Source organism: Perca flavescens, chromosome 6 (genome assembly GCF_004354835.1).
Source record: "Perca flavescens isolate YP-PL-M2 chromosome 6, PFLA_1.0, whole genome shotgun sequence".
Classification (NCBI taxonomy): Eukaryota; Metazoa; Chordata; class Actinopteri; order Perciformes; family Percidae; genus Perca; species Perca flavescens.
In genome coordinates, this window is record NC_041336.1 from 21,802,164 (window position 1) to 21,817,246 (window position 15,083).

The window sequence follows — 15,083 nt, forward strand, 5'->3', positions numbered from 1 at the left end:
AAAGGGTTCTCCAATGTTTTCTCAGTTAGCCTTTTAAAATGATATCAGATTAGTAAACAGAATGTTCCTTTGGAACATTGGATGAATGGTTGCTTATAATGGGCAATGTAGATATTGCATTAAAGATCAGCCACTTCTTTCTACAACAGTCGAGAACCCGTTTGCAATTATGTAAACACATAATGTAATCTGAAAACTGCTGCCTTGATTACAAAAAAACAATGCAACTGATCTCAGCTGGTATTCTGTCTGTAATGGAATGGAAATGTCTAAGTAACCTCAAACTTTTGACCAGTAGTGTACACCATTAACCATCTTATGATAGAGAACAGTGATTACCAGGTGTTACTAGAGGCTATTATTGTTTGCCATTGTGACAGAAATAATACATGAAAAACACAAAATGGATTGTACACACAAAGCATTCATTTGTATAATGGCCACAGTTTTGTAAAGTTGAGGGGTTAATGTGAGAAGATAGGCCTCACATGGACTGGTGTTAAACTAAAATTGAGTCACCTCAATGTAATTTCCTGAACATGAACTTCTGCTATTAGAGGATTTAGCAATAAGCAAGACAATCTGCGAGAAGACATCTGAGAGGAAGGATGGTTTTCTTTTCATTGTTAAATCTCTGTCTTCTTTCTCTCACACAGGCAGCAGCTGGACTCCAGTCATTTGGTAATTATTTTCGTAATAATTTCTCTTGATAATCTGTTGTATACAGTGTTGGGGAGTAACGGAATACATGTAACGTAATGTTACGTATTCAGAATACAAAATTATGAGTAACTGTATTCCGTTACAGTTACAATTTAAATAGTTGGTATTTAGAATACAGTTACATTGTTAAAATCAATGGATTACATGACGATACTTCTGTTTCACGAGTTTATTCACTCTGAATAAATTAAGGCAACTTAATGCATTTTCCAGAAGCCCGATATGAAATAGAAAAAATAGCTATTTGCGTGATCAGTCACAATGGAGTCGGAACCGGCACGACAGGGCCAGGGCAGCAATAAGTTTCTATCTTGGAAATTCAAACAGCATTTCACATTAAAGAACGAACAGGGAGAATGAAATACAGCTAACTGTGCCGTGAAGCCTCTGCTTGCCAGCAACCAACCTCCTTTCAGCTCCAAATTACTCCACCTCCAACCTGAAGAAGCATCTTAAAGTAAGTTATTTTTTTAATTAGCCAAGGGTAGTCGTCTGCTGTAGTTTTACTGGTCACCTTGCTATTTTAACGCTGACGTGCGACTTTACATTCTCCTAGGTGCTGATTTACTAGCTCCAGAGCCGTTTAAAGACTATAGCCCCGTTTGACATGCTAACTAACGTTAGCTAAAATTAGCTTGTGGTAGCTTAGACCGCGGTTAGATTTTTGTAGTATGCAGTTCGGGACTACCAATACAATAATCTATCTGCTTGTTCAGGTACACATTCAGCTGGTTGGAATAAAAAGAACATATGTGATGTGATGGTCGCATTCCTACACTTATAAAACGCAATTCAATGTGGAAGTAATCCTGAAGTAATCCAAGTATTCAGAATACGTTACTCAGATTGAGTAACGTAACGGAATACGTTACAAATTACATTTGTGGGCATGTATTCTGTATTCTGTAACGAAATACGTTTTGAAAGTATCCTTCCCAACACTGGTTGTATATTTGTTTTGGGATATGACTATAAACTCTAAACTCTCTGGCCTTATTCACAAAATGTTGAGGTACTAAGTACAAGATTCAAGTTTCCACCATTAAAATAAATTAAACAATGCCTAGTAGGCTAATCAAAAGTAAAAAGCAAAACAAAAACAAATTCAAGATAGACTTAAAATTGTGAAAATAATGCATATACTGTATATAATGCATATGAATAAACAGGGGTGGAAAGTAGGGTAGACCAGGTACAATTGGTAAACTTTTTGCTTTTTCCATTACCACATCAATAAATGAAGAATACTACAAAAACATCTACACCACCAAAAGCCTCCACATGGCTTTCTGATATTATGATGTTTCTAAAAATAGAAAAAATCAAATACTTTCTTAGAGGATTAACAGAACATTTTACAAAAACTGGGACCCTTTACTGGCTCACTTTGAAAGACTTACTACACGTCCGTCTTAATAACTGCTAAGATTTGTGAAGCACACTGATTACACTATTTGCTATCATGAGTAATAGAAGAAAGGTGTTTTTATTATTTTTTATTTTTTGTTTCTTTAGCTTTCCTTTCCTCAAGGGTTTGTTGTGGGTGGGATGGGGTTAATTGAAAGAGGTCTTGTTATAATTGACATTGTAATGTTGCACTGTATCTTCTCTAAAGCAATAAAAATACTTGTAAAAAAAAAAAGCATATGATCAATATGATCACACCTGGCATCAAAATTGGAAATGGCTTCTTATTGGCCAGGAACTGAATCACCAACCGTTTACTTCATTTCATTAGTTTAAAGGCAGTGGCCATGTAGCCATGGCATGATCGAAAAACCAATTGAAAATGAATCTTCAATTCTCAATGGAAGACACGGACCTGCATAGTCGATAGTACTACTCATACAACTACGACTAATAATAATAATTTAATCATTGTTATTATGATTTTTATTAATAATAGTGATCAGTAGCATTGGATAGACAAACTATTATGGCTTCTCACATTAGGCGACTCTGCTCACAATTTGAGAAAAGTGAAAAGTTGTATTAAAAATAAACACTCCACAGATCAATCAACTGGTCCAAAGAACAGAACAGATCACAGAGGAGGTGGTCAGGACCAGTAATTTTAGTGCCCTTTGTGCCAGTAAGAAGCTGGTCATGACCGCTGTGCCACTGGTCAGACCACAGGGACCACAGGGAAGACCACTGATGAGCTGGTCGCGACCAGTGTCTCTAGCGCCCCTAGTGGTTGTGACCACTGGTCCCTGCCAGAGACCATGGTCCTGGGACAGACCACAGAATCGGCTACAACCCCTGCTGATAATCAGGCTACTAGTTAGTAGTCAGGTGGACCATAAAGCAATCCCAAATCCCCAGAGTCTCGGGCTTTTTGCCCCTTATCCTAGCCAGCATAACCTCATATAATGCCGTCTCACTCATAAGGAGTTTTCACTCCTGCATTGTTGGGTTTATGGGTGATTTCCAGTATCTCAATATAATTCTGGCAGCAGTGGCTAAGCGCATGTTATTTAAAATTTCCCACAATCAAAGATGATGCTTATACGCATGTCTGAAGCAGCTCAAAACTTGTTGCGCACAGAAGTTATTTAAGGTGTTTCAACTGTACCCCTGTGCCAACTCTACCTGGTCTACCCTACCATTATGCTCAAGTAAAAGTACTGTGTTTTAGGGTTAGGTAAGTTAGACTTAAGTACAAGTAAAATGGTAAATGTAGCCTACTTAGAGAAAAGTAAAAAGTAGGTCCGTTAAAATGTACTGCGAGTAAACGTCACATCACTGCGTTATAGTAAGGGTAAGGGAAAGGGGGGAGGTTTGTAGGCTACTCTGTCTGAACGCGAGTCTTGTGCTCCACGTAGTCCTCCACAATCTGCTCCATGTCCAACACTGAAAGCATTTTAGCAGCTTAGCATGCTAGCCACACCCAGCATGCACCTGTTTACGCAATGTCGTAGTTGTTTGATTTGTGTCATGTCTTTTTTTATCCTCTAATTCAATTTTGAAATGAAAACAATATTGCACATATGGCAGGCAGCATTTTAAATACAGGTGCAACTTGAAATGTAGCTAAATACAAAATGCTACAAAAAAGTAGCCTACAGGTAAAATTACTGATTATTAAGATTATTTTAAAAAGTTGCCTACAAGTACGCAAAACATTTTTTTGTTACAGTAACAAGATTAAATGACACATCTTGAACACGCTCAGTTCAAGATGGAGAGTGACCAATTTCCCTATTCCCAATTTTCTAGCTTTAGCTTTTAATTCTGAGTGAACATTGCTCTGGCAAAGGTAAATGAGATTTCTTTTACAGAACTACCTCATGACTTGGAAAATTACAAGTTTTTTTTTGTTTTCTACAACAGATAATTTGGTGACGTTTGCCATGCTAGGAGATACTATTACTTTGCCATGTGGCACACCCTTTATTAAATCCTGCACTTCCGTTAACTGGACCATAGCGGAAATGGTTGGATCAGAGGTGGTGAAGGCTGGAAGGGTGACAGCTCCGGACGCCCTCAAGTTTGGCCTGCTAAAGGACTGCTCTCTGGAGATTAATCACCTGGTACTCGATGATGCACGCCTTTACTCTTGTCACAGTCCAGCGTTCACTTCAAGTGTTTCCCTTCAGATTCTTGAAGGTAAGGGACTCAAACCTTTCTTGAATAACTTAAAGTCAATGTCACAATATTTACATAATTTTTGTTTTCATTCACCAGTTACTGAGAACCCAACTCCTGCGGATATAGAGCTTCACTGTTACCTCAATACATATAAAGGACTTGTCTCCAATTGTAACAAAGGGATACATATCAAGTGGATCACTGAAGATAATACACCATTAAATGGGAACAGATTTCACTATGAACATGTCTCTGATTGCTTCTCTAAACTGTTCATCACTAAAAGACTGACAGACCATCACAGGAAATGGAAATGCCAGCTGACTCAAAATGACATGATTAAAGCTACCATCACTTATACAACAACAATAAAAGGTACTAAAAATGTCAGTGTACTCCAAATGAACAATGTGGTTCAACATGTATAAAGTGTAACCAGTGCTCCCTCTCCCCTCAGATGGTATAGAGGAAGTGTTTGCTGCAGTCGGTGAGTCAGTGTCACTCTCTTGTAGCAACACTTCCTCTCTTGGTGTGGGTGGAAGCATGAAGTGGACTGTGGGTGAAAGGACACTGACAGATGATATCTCATCTTATAACGACCAAACAGAGGCATTACATGTGAATAAGGACTCATCACTGGTTATTAGCAAAGTAAGTGCTCTGCATGCCGGAGACTACCAGTGTTCAGAGTCCACTGACCAGCAAAAAGTGTTTAACAAAATCAGGCTGCATACCCTTGATGGTGAGTTTTAAAACTTGTGAAGTGCCAGGACAGTGCATGCGTTGTGCTATATTTACATTGCGTAACTGCTATTAAAACATTTCCTATCATGTTTTTCTTCTGCAGTTATTTCAGAGCACGGGCCAGGAGGTGATAATCTCACTTTGACTTGTGTGCTTACCTGCACTAATGAATGTGGTAAAGACTTCAATTTAACTTGGTCTGGAGGCAGCCACAATAGCAGGCAGGGCAGTTTAATATATGACAAGAACACTCTAATAAACAGGCTCTTTATCCCACTTTTGTCAATGGCATCTGCTGAATTAACTTGCTTTGTGCATAGAGAGGGAGATGTGATGGCATCAAAAAAGTGGCACACTATTAACCGTAAGTATACACTATGCTATTGTGGCATTTTCTCATAAATAGAAGCCCCACGTTTCTGACTAAGCAGAGAGAAAATTATAAGTATTTAATGTGTACAGCTCTGCAAACACCTGCGTGGGCAGCCCTTCCTCTAGCCCTCCTGATATGTATAACTGCTGGAGGACTCTACGTGTACATGAAGAGGAAGCACAACAAGGATGCAGGTACTGAATCTGGTTAAGGGTTAAGTCATACAACCTACAGTACAACAATTGTATGAGAATGTTTTGAGAGCCTTGATGAGAATTAAATAATACCTGATGTTTTCCCACTTGATTGTTTGCAGGAAATGAACAGTCAAGTGTTGGAATGGTGAGAGACAAAACATAATTGTGCTTAAATGTTTATAGCTTTTGTCAAGCTGATGCCATCAAATATAATAACTCCAGTATTTCTCTTCACAGACTCATGTTTACGATGTCATTCAGGATGCAAATAATGAGGAACTAACCCAACCTGCTACCACTACCAGTTTCTATGATTTATTACAGGCTGTAAACTATAAATAAATAAAATTGTCAAGTGTTTAAAGTGTCCTTGATTTCAACCATCAATAAACTATAAACATGTTTTCCATGTTTTAAAAGCTAATATTTTCTTTAACAGACTGTTGACTCGTGACTCTCGATTCTTTTGTCATGCTCATTCATCATATGACAGATATTGATTAAAATTGTATAAAAGACTTTATTGAAAGATTACATGGTAAACACGTCTCCATGTCATTTCAAATAATAGAGATGATGGGATATATTAACACAAACAGGTTAACAGTGGGTTGTTTGGTGCAAAATGTTAAACATGTTTGGTATGTGTTTAAAAGTATGTTTTTTGTGTATATTTTTTATCTTCCTATACAAAATACATATTGCACACAGGAACTATTTACAGTTGAATGAGGGGTGGGAAAAATAACAATCTTCGGCTTCATACCACTCCTTTTCTGCCAGATTGAACATATTTGTAACACTTCATAGATATTGTTTTTCCTTTTGGTGTGTTGCTATGCACTCATTGTGTTTTTGTATTTTAAACATTTTCCATGTTGCACTACTGTACACAGTTTCCATGTTCTTACTTACTCTTCTTTGCAAGACAAATACTTTAGAGGCAAGTAAATGTTATATGGATTATGTAAGCCGGCAATACATATTAGACAGTAAAGACTTTAATGGAAAATCTTCTTTATCTTGAGCGGACTGAAAATAACTAATACCGGACTGCAATAAAAGAGAGAAATTTGTTATTTGTCTATTTTGATATGATGAGAATTAAAGTAGGATGTTATAATAGTAGTACTACTTACAAGTACACAGGCCTTCATCAGCGATATGTTGGTATATGCTGTTGACTTGCTGGTTTGTACAGTCTGTGAGATAGAGTTAAAAAGTTGTCAGTGAAGTGGTAAACAAAGCAGGAGAGGTCACAGTGGCTGGACTCAAGAAGGTAGTGAGAGAATCACATGATGCTCACCCTCTGAAGGTGTAAGAGTCACAATCTCATAACCATCAAAAGTACCTGATCAACAACAAGAGAACACAAAGCTGTCATAACACTTCACTACAAAGCATTGCTCATCAAGATTAATGAAATAATAGATCAAACCTGCTGGGTGCCTCTGGGTTTGCCGTGTAATTCCCTGGGTGTTGCGTCTGCGGTAAATCAACAGTCCTATCAGTGCAGCCATTATGACAATCCCAATGACGATTGAAGTTACAACAACAGCAATAACTGCTCCATTGCTACCCTCCTCACTGGTATCCGAAATAATCTCCTCACTGGTTGTCAGTGCTGGGGAAGACAAGAAGCACACCTTAGCGACTACAACACCACATTTAATAGGAAGAGTACTGATGCAATTGAATCAAGATGTAAAATATTAGAGTTTTTGTTGCAATACCTGGATCCGTTGTGGTGACAACAACATTTTCCACTTCATTCGGGAAATAGAAAAGGTACATAGGAGTTATGCATATTGTCGTTTGTTGTCAGTGATGATACCAAATAGTTTAAAATCTTACCTTGGACCCGAAGATTAATTTCAAAGCAGCGCAGAGTTTGTCCAAGCACATATTCACATCTGTACCAATTACTGTCATTGTCATTCACAGACTGGACAGCTAATGATGTCCCATTAATTACAAGCCTTTTAGAGTTGACAGATACAGGGATGCCTCCTTTCACTATTGCCCAGGAGATATTTTGGGGTCCTTGTCCTGATGTTGTGTCCACTGGGCAGTTCAGGTTAACAGGTGTGCTGGGTGCTGCCTTCACTGTTTGAAGGGTTTTACAGTCTGAAAGAAGGGAGATTTGTGTTATACATGAGAATTATATTTGTAAAGAAACAAGAATAAGGGGAATATAAGGTGAACTCTTACCTTTTACTTTTAAAGATATGTTTTTGCAGGAAACCGAGTCCCAGCCTTGCCAGATTTCACATCTGTACAGTCCCTCATCAGATTTTTGTAATTTTGTCAGATAAAGAGACATTTGTCCATTTCCATCAGCTTGCCATTTTACACGCTTAGCATCCTGCAAATTGTGTGTTTTAGGCCTGGCAAAAATAACCTTCACCTGACTGGTGTTTGTGGTGTACTTAATCAATTGGACTCTGAAGCAGCTCTTTGGATCCATCACAGATACATTAAAACAAGGTAGAACTACATCTTCTTCTGGAGAAGCATTCACAGTCTCAATCCCTGGTGAGATACCGATTAAAATCAGATAAGAATAAGACCCCAAAGTACATAACATATTGTATAGTTTTTTTTTTCATATACACTAAAACATTCAGTGTCAGAGCTGTTAAGCAGATAATTCAAGATTTCACAATAAATTGCGGTTAAAAAATATATTATTACAAAATAGGAGGTGTATGGGCCACTTTTTGAAGTTCAATCACAGTCACAGTTGGTATATACCAAATATGTCTTATGTATATTGACTATAAAAAAGGAAATACATTTTGAATATGTTAAAGAAATTATTCAATGTGCTACTCACCTCTGCACTCTGATATGACTATTGGCAGAACTATTAGCAGGAGACCCTGTGAATAAAAATGTGCCATTTTCTGAGTATGTAGCTGAGTGGAGTGACAACATATCATTGTCTTATCACCTTTTTGTCTCCACCTATTCTCAGTTCTGTAAGTCACAGAAGTCTTACATGAAACAGTCAAACATTGTTTTTTGTTCTGTTTACCTAATTAGGTGGCCAACAGAGCCACCGTGTGGCAAGAAGAACAGGACATGATGAAATTAACAAATGGAACATGAGAGCACATGTTGCTGTCAAGTGATATGAGCTCACATTTAAATGTGAGTCGGGGAAATGAAAGAGCAGCACACCGCCCTTATTACAAACATCGAGGTGCCCTTGAGTAAGGCATTAAACCTCCAACTGCTCCAGTGGAGCTGCTCAGTAACTGGCACTAGCAGACCTGACTGTGGCTGCACTGGGCGGCCTCCGGGTGTAGATGTACCTGTGTGAGTGTCAATGGGCCATTCCTGAAAAAGAGAACATCACTCTAAGTGAAGGTTTCCTGAATAAAAAAAGTTTCCCAAAAATAAATATGTTTTCTTATTTAAACATGCTTCATGAGCAGATTATTTCTGCAGAGTTCTGTTTCCGAACACAGTTCTCCTTGCTGCATCACTCTTCTTCCTACATCACAATGTCAACTTATTCTTAAACTGGTGGAGATGCATCCCGTTTCTGTATAGACTGTAGTGGTGAATCTAGGCCATTTCAAATGGTGGGGTCAGGCTGGGGCCATATGTGATTTAAGGGGTACTAAATATATTAAGCACAAAATATTACAGAGGAAACTCCCTAATGCAAAGTGAAACTTTGTAACTCTACTTCCTCTAGTGGCTCGATTAGAGAAATCGCAAAATAGCTTTTCACACTTTCAGTGTTCACAGGCTCTCAGCACTGTACACAGAAATGGACAACAATGCTCAAGGTTAGTTTGCCTTATTTCTGCTAAGTCTCTTTGTCATTTTACAATCTTTATATTGTCTAGTATAGATAGACAATATAAATACAACAATACCCTAATGTTGTGTAATATTTCACAGGAGGTAAAGCTTATGGTCTTCTCAAGTCTCAACAGGAAGAACAACTGAACTCTATCAATGAGGTGAGTCGACATGTTTAGACAAAGTCATCGAGTTACAATAGAGATAACTGGTTTTTGGAATCATGTTTTTCTGGGGCTGCACACATAAATATAACACCTGTGTGATACCAATGAGAATATACTGTATGTCTGATTGATATAATATCATTATCACTGCCCTAGGCTTTTCTCTCAGATCCCCAGTATGCAGAAGAGGAAGACCTTAGCTCAAAGCTTGAAATGTTTAAAAGTGAGTTTTCAAGGGCTATCAATAAATCCTCAATGACTTGTTTGATTATTTAGTGCAAAGTCATACATTTTGGAATGAGATTATATTTGCTTGTATTACAGAGAAGTACATGGAGTTTGATCTTAACGACAAAGGAGAAATAGGTAAACTTGCACTTCTGCTCTCAAATATGTTTAGCTACAGTTTGCAACTATCACTTTTCAGATTAAGATTCTCTTAACAAACTATATATATATATATATATATATATATATATACATATTTTTACTTATTACTGATTTACTATCAATTTTATAGATTTAATGGGGTTAAAACGAATGCTGGAAAAACTTGGATTGGCCAAGACTCACTTAGAGCTGAAAAAGATGATGTCAGAGGTTGTTGGGGGGACATCGAAAGACACCATCAGCTACAACGACTTCCTGAACATGATGCTGGGAAAAAGAAATGCAATTCTAAAACTGTGAGTAAATACATTCAAAGATTGGGTGGAGACCCAAAGTTGGGTCACAGGAGAATTAGGGTTAAAGGAAGATTAAGTCCCTAAATTATTCAAAGATAAATTGGTATAAATCTACTATTGATGTTGATGGCCTTACGTCTAAATCTAGCTGATAAAACAAGTTTGGTACGAAAAAAACATATCATCTCAATCCATGAATTAAAACCTGAAAAACAAAAAATGCAATAAAAAATGTAACATTGGCTCAATTTGAAAAGTAGGCCTACTCTATACCTGAAAAGGATGTTGTATCATGTGATAATGATTATTTAATGCAATATACTCTCTATGCTGTCTAAATTTTACAAATTTACAGTCATGTCTTGTTTAACAGCTGACATGTCATTTTCTTCATTTAAGGATATTGATGTTTGAAGGCATGGGAAAGGAGCAGGACAAAGATGTTGCACCACCTCCTCGCAAAACCTTTTCAGACCTGCCCTAAAGAAGCTCTCCATTCCAACAGGAAATTATTGAAACATCACTTAATGCTTTAAAATGAATGTCAATAGGAAGACAAAATATCAAACTTATGGTTTTTGTGAAATAAAAGAATCTACATAAGATGCTAGTGCATTCCGCTTTGTCTGATTGTGACCACATTACAGATGTCACTCAATTTAGCCAACTAAATGCTTTGTAACTGCTATAGTTGGCACCTATTTCGTTTCTATGATGTTGCTTTAGCTGCCTCGACCTATGATGTATGACCTAATGATGTGGACTTCACATGGGAGTGGCCATTATCATCTCAGACACAAATACCATAATATTGCTATTAGAAATATAGGAATATCACTGTGGTTTATAAGGTGTGTAGACCAGAGGTGCCCAAATTATTTTATATTAGGGGCCAAAATGTATCTGGATGATAGGCCACGGGCCAAAAATAAATATTACCAAAATGTCCTTAGATCAGTCAACATGTAGCCTAAACGCTTGTCCTTTATCTGCAGTATCCTATCTATGTCATGAGGAACTTTATTTTGAAAACTCCTGGTTGGCCGGAAAACGGATGTGTCATCCAGGGAGCGAGGTTAAATTAGCTAAGGTTGCAAATTGATGTGGTAACTTTATATAAAGAAGGGTGAGTAAAAGTGACTTTCTGTAAACAGTTATACACGTGCAGGAGACAATGCCTCTAAATACACATTGCAGTTACAATACTTAATTTCCACACTATCTATCTGTACTATACGCGTGAACGTTAACGATCGCTAGCAAGCAAGCTAACATTAGCAGAAGCTTAGAGACGCAAACTAGGTAGCTAGCTCGGTAAATTGAAGATTCGCTATGATAACGTCACATTTGTGTTCAAAGTCCCCGAAATAATAGATTCAGTTTGTTGCACCTCTGGTGCAGTACAATGTTTAATATGTGTTTGTAAAGTTCATATCTAAAGACTATGAACAGCCAGTTATTAACTAGCTGTTAGCCACACAGTGTGGATGTAAAATAATAAATATTGGTCCACTGCAACTCTGTTTTGGTTTGTCAGGAGGATGAGCAGCTCAGAGGAGGTGTCCTGGATATCCTGGTTTTGTGGACTCCGAGGGAATGAGTTCTTTTGTGAGGTTAGTTGATAAACTGGGATTTTAGATTGAAGCCTCGATTAAAATTCATCACCAATTTGCATCTAATAAATAGTTATCAAAAATCCACAGGCACACTGAGGAAAAACATGCAGATGGGCACACCTTAGCTTTCACAGACCACACACTGAAGCATAAAGTCTAACATCAGAATGAACAGCTTCTTCCCTCAGCCAGTCAGACTGCTGCACACTTACAACACAAACCTATTCATAAAGCTTTTATAATTTTATTGTATATAGTTTCATGCTACATGGATGTTCTTTATACTATATCTAATACAATATTTAATTGCAGTCAGTTGTTTCCAATGATTCAGTGTTTATAGCTTGATGCTGCTCAGATGAATATAAAATATTTTATAGCTGAAATGGTAAATACATGGACTTACACGATCAGTGTTACACTACATCTCACATTTATATAGCCCTTAACACATACCTGCAGGTGGCAACTAAGTTACACACAAGTAATCTATTTTTGGAGTTAATAGTAATGTGTGCCATGTTATGTCACAATGTGGTTACATTGTTAAGTACATTAAGACCTATATTTAAGTGGAGCATGAAACAACTATCAGTTGCATGTCAGTCTGGATAACTTAAGTCTTTACACAGTGCACTTGGACTAAAACATTGCTGATGTTGTTGCCTTTGCTTTGTGACGAGGGATGCAAATTGAAATGCTTCAAATGCTGCTTGGATGTCAAAGCTGAACTATGTTAAGTCAACACTTCCCTTTTACAGCCACTTCCCTCTGCTGTTTGTAACTACCTCATTACTTTTTAGTAATTCGTTTCGACTGGTTTTAGGAAGTGGGAACGATTGAGCCCATAATAGTTTTTATTGTAAATTAGGTGTGACGGTTTGTAAAATTGTGTATTCTGATGTTTTGTATTTCACTTGCGTTGAATATTTGTTTTACTGACCTGCCAAGGGTCTACGGGCGGAAAATAGCACTTGTGCTACAACCTGGTACAATGCAGCTCTCGTTGTTCATATACAATGTTAATGTTAATTTTTGCACTGTCCCTGTTTAAATAAAATAAATGTCCTTATCAGTGGCCTGTAGCAATGTGCTGCTGCTTGCAATAGTAATTAATACCATTAATAGCCATCCATTGTCTCCAATCGTGTGTTACAGGTTGATGAGGATTACATACAGGACAAGTTTAACCTGACAGGTCTGAATGAGCAGGTGCCTCACTATCGCCAGGCTTTGGACATGATTCTCGACCTCGAGCCAGGTGAGAATATATAGGAAGTAGCGGTTCCCATGTGAAAAACAAAGCAGAGTCAACGCTTTTAACTGCCTAAATCATTTTCATTTGACAGATGAGGAACTTGAAGACAACCCCAATCAGAGTGACTTGATAGAGCAGGCAGCAGAGATGCTCTACGGGCTCATACATGCACGTTACATCCTCACAAACCGAGGCATTGCACAGATGGTAGGCTATTACATAATCATTTCCCATTCTTACATGCCCTGTGACATGAATCAACAGTGATTTCTAAATGTGTTGTTCTCCATAGTTGGAAAAGTATCAACAAGGGGATTTTGGCTATTGCCCCAGAGTCTATTGTGAGAATCAGCCAATGCTTCCTATTGGTAAGTCTGACTGTTTCTTACCTTCTTATCTCCATTACACAAATGCCATGCTGCACCTTTGGCCTTTGTCAGTGACTGCAGAATGAAGACATACTCACCTCTCTCTCGTCTGATGTAGGTTTGTCAGACATTCCTGGCGAAGCAATGGTGAAGCTATATTGCCCAAAGTGCATGGATGTTTACACCCCTAAATCCTCCAGACACCACCACACAGATGGAGCCTATTTTGGGACAGGGTTCCCCCACATGCTGTTCATGGTGCACCCAGAGTATCGTCCAAAGCGACCAGCCAACCAGTTTGTGCCAAGGTGAGTTGACTAATGCTATTTATTGTTAGCATTAACTTTAACTAGCTAACATGCTTTTTATTAGTATGTTTTAATTGATTGGCAACCAAAAGACCAGATGTTTGTCATAATTTAATTTAAATCAATCATTTTTATACAGTTTGGGTATCTGTACTCGGGTATCATATCGGAACGGCTATTAAGATTGTATACAATACTCAGCACTTGACCTCAGAAGTAAAAAGAAAATCCCTTCTGTCCAGGAAGTTATTGTATTTGATGTTTTTTTCTTTTCAGGCTATATGGTTTCAAAATTCACCCAATGGCTTATCAACTCCAACTTCAAGCTGCGTCAAGTTTCAAGAGCCCAGTCAAGACAATTCGCTAGAACACCGCTTTGACAAACACAGTGGACTTAAAGACTTTGTTGTTTACCATTTGTTTAAAGGAATAGAGGATATATTCCCAATTGATGCCTGTACAGTTGCCCACCCTCACCTCTGTGTTTATAGACCCTTTCAGATTCAGACCTTTTCTTTCATTTAGTGAAACACTGTTAGTTGAGCTGATCAGTTTTTTCCATATTAAACATGTAATTATTCCCAAATGGTCATTCTCCTAATACAGTCTTAACTTGAATTGATTTCAATGCATCTTTTCACATTCAAGGGTTGTTTCTCTGAAACAGAAAAGTGGCTTGAACTCTGTGATGATGAAGGCTTCAGTGTGCTTTGTGGCTTAATAGCAGGTGATTGAATGTAACAGAAAATCTTGCCACCAGCCTGATACGTTTGCCTTATCAGCGATACAGTCAGTCACTAACAGTAAATTAGTTAACATTAAATTGCTTCAAATCATTAACTTGTGCTGCAGAACAGATTTTCGAATGTGCATAAGATTTTATTCAGTTAAGATGGATTTTATTTGAAAACAGCAATATGTGTAAATGTGATCAGGTGCTATATTTCCAAGAAACAATCAATATCAAATTAAAGGTAGAACTTATCTTAAAAAATGGACCTAAGCTTGATTTAAATTCTATTACACTGTTGAATTATCTTTTTAATGCAGTGGTTATATTTTCCTGATAAGCCTGTATTTGTATTTTCATCATGTTTACCATATGTTATTACAATCTTCTCAAAAGTTTGGTGTTGATCGAAAATGCAGCAACATCTACTGTAGAGCAATTTAATGGCATTCAATATTTATTTCTTACCAAGATCTTTGATCTTTTTAAATTGTATGCTTCACAGA

General features: G+C 37.5%; 4 protein-coding genes across 6 annotated transcripts; 3 read left to right on the forward strand and 1 right to left on the reverse strand.

Moving 5' to 3' along the window:
- Nucleotides 1–581: 581 nt before the first annotated feature.
- LOC114557159 (uncharacterized) lies at nucleotides 582–6,702 on the forward strand. 3 transcript variants are annotated; one of them, XM_028580503.1, is made up of 8 exons: nucleotides 582–681; nucleotides 4,057–4,332; nucleotides 4,411–4,689; nucleotides 4,772–5,056; nucleotides 5,162–5,422; nucleotides 5,521–5,625; nucleotides 5,748–5,773; nucleotides 5,866–6,702. In XM_028580503.1, the coding sequence occupies exons 1-8, from the start codon at nucleotides 609–611 to the stop codon at nucleotides 5,968–5,970; spliced, it is 1,410 nt and encodes a 469-aa protein (XP_028436304.1). In that variant the 5' UTR covers nucleotides 582–608; the 3' UTR covers nucleotides 5,971–6,702. The 3 variants fall into 3 exon arrangements, with proteins under 3 accessions (XP_028436304.1, XP_028436306.1, XP_028436305.1); XM_028580504.1 differs by lacking the exon at nucleotides 582–681 and adding an exon at nucleotides 1,142–1,180; XM_028580505.1 differs by lacking the exons at nucleotides 5,748–5,773; nucleotides 5,866–6,702 and having other exon boundaries at nucleotides 5,162–5,233; nucleotides 5,379–5,422; nucleotides 5,521–5,612.
- Nucleotides 6,188–8,541, reverse strand: LOC114557160 (uncharacterized). The gene is made up of 8 exons (XM_028580507.1): nucleotides 8,465–8,541; nucleotides 7,840–8,160; nucleotides 7,483–7,755; nucleotides 7,362–7,394; nucleotides 7,067–7,252; nucleotides 6,935–6,979; nucleotides 6,768–6,830; nucleotides 6,188–6,681 (listed from the first exon to the last, which is right to left on the reverse strand). Exons 1-8 carry the CDS (start codon nucleotides 8,529–8,531, stop codon nucleotides 6,671–6,673), a joined length of 999 nt encoding a protein of 332 aa, XP_028436308.1. The 5' UTR covers nucleotides 8,532–8,541; the 3' UTR covers nucleotides 6,188–6,670.
- Nucleotides 8,542–9,315: 774 nt separating this feature from the next.
- On the forward strand, nucleotides 9,316–10,902 carry LOC114557285 (allograft inflammatory factor 1-like). Its single transcript, XM_028580707.1, has 6 exons — nucleotides 9,316–9,428; nucleotides 9,544–9,605; nucleotides 9,768–9,834; nucleotides 9,936–9,977; nucleotides 10,132–10,297; nucleotides 10,697–10,902. The coding sequence occupies exons 1-6, from the start codon at nucleotides 9,410–9,412 to the stop codon at nucleotides 10,779–10,781; spliced, it is 441 nt and encodes a 146-aa protein (XP_028436508.1). The 5' UTR covers nucleotides 9,316–9,409; the 3' UTR covers nucleotides 10,782–10,902.
- A 102-nt stretch (nucleotides 10,903–11,004) lies between these two features.
- LOC114557284 (casein kinase II subunit beta) lies at nucleotides 11,005–14,845 on the forward strand. The gene is made up of 7 exons (XM_028580706.1): nucleotides 11,005–11,423; nucleotides 11,835–11,910; nucleotides 13,072–13,174; nucleotides 13,263–13,378; nucleotides 13,464–13,539; nucleotides 13,658–13,847; nucleotides 14,124–14,845. The coding sequence occupies exons 2-7, from the start codon at nucleotides 11,839–11,841 to the stop codon at nucleotides 14,212–14,214; spliced, it is 648 nt and encodes a 215-aa protein (XP_028436507.1). The 5' UTR covers nucleotides 11,005–11,423; nucleotides 11,835–11,838; the 3' UTR covers nucleotides 14,215–14,845.
- The last annotated feature ends 238 nt before the right edge of the window (nucleotides 14,846–15,083 follow it).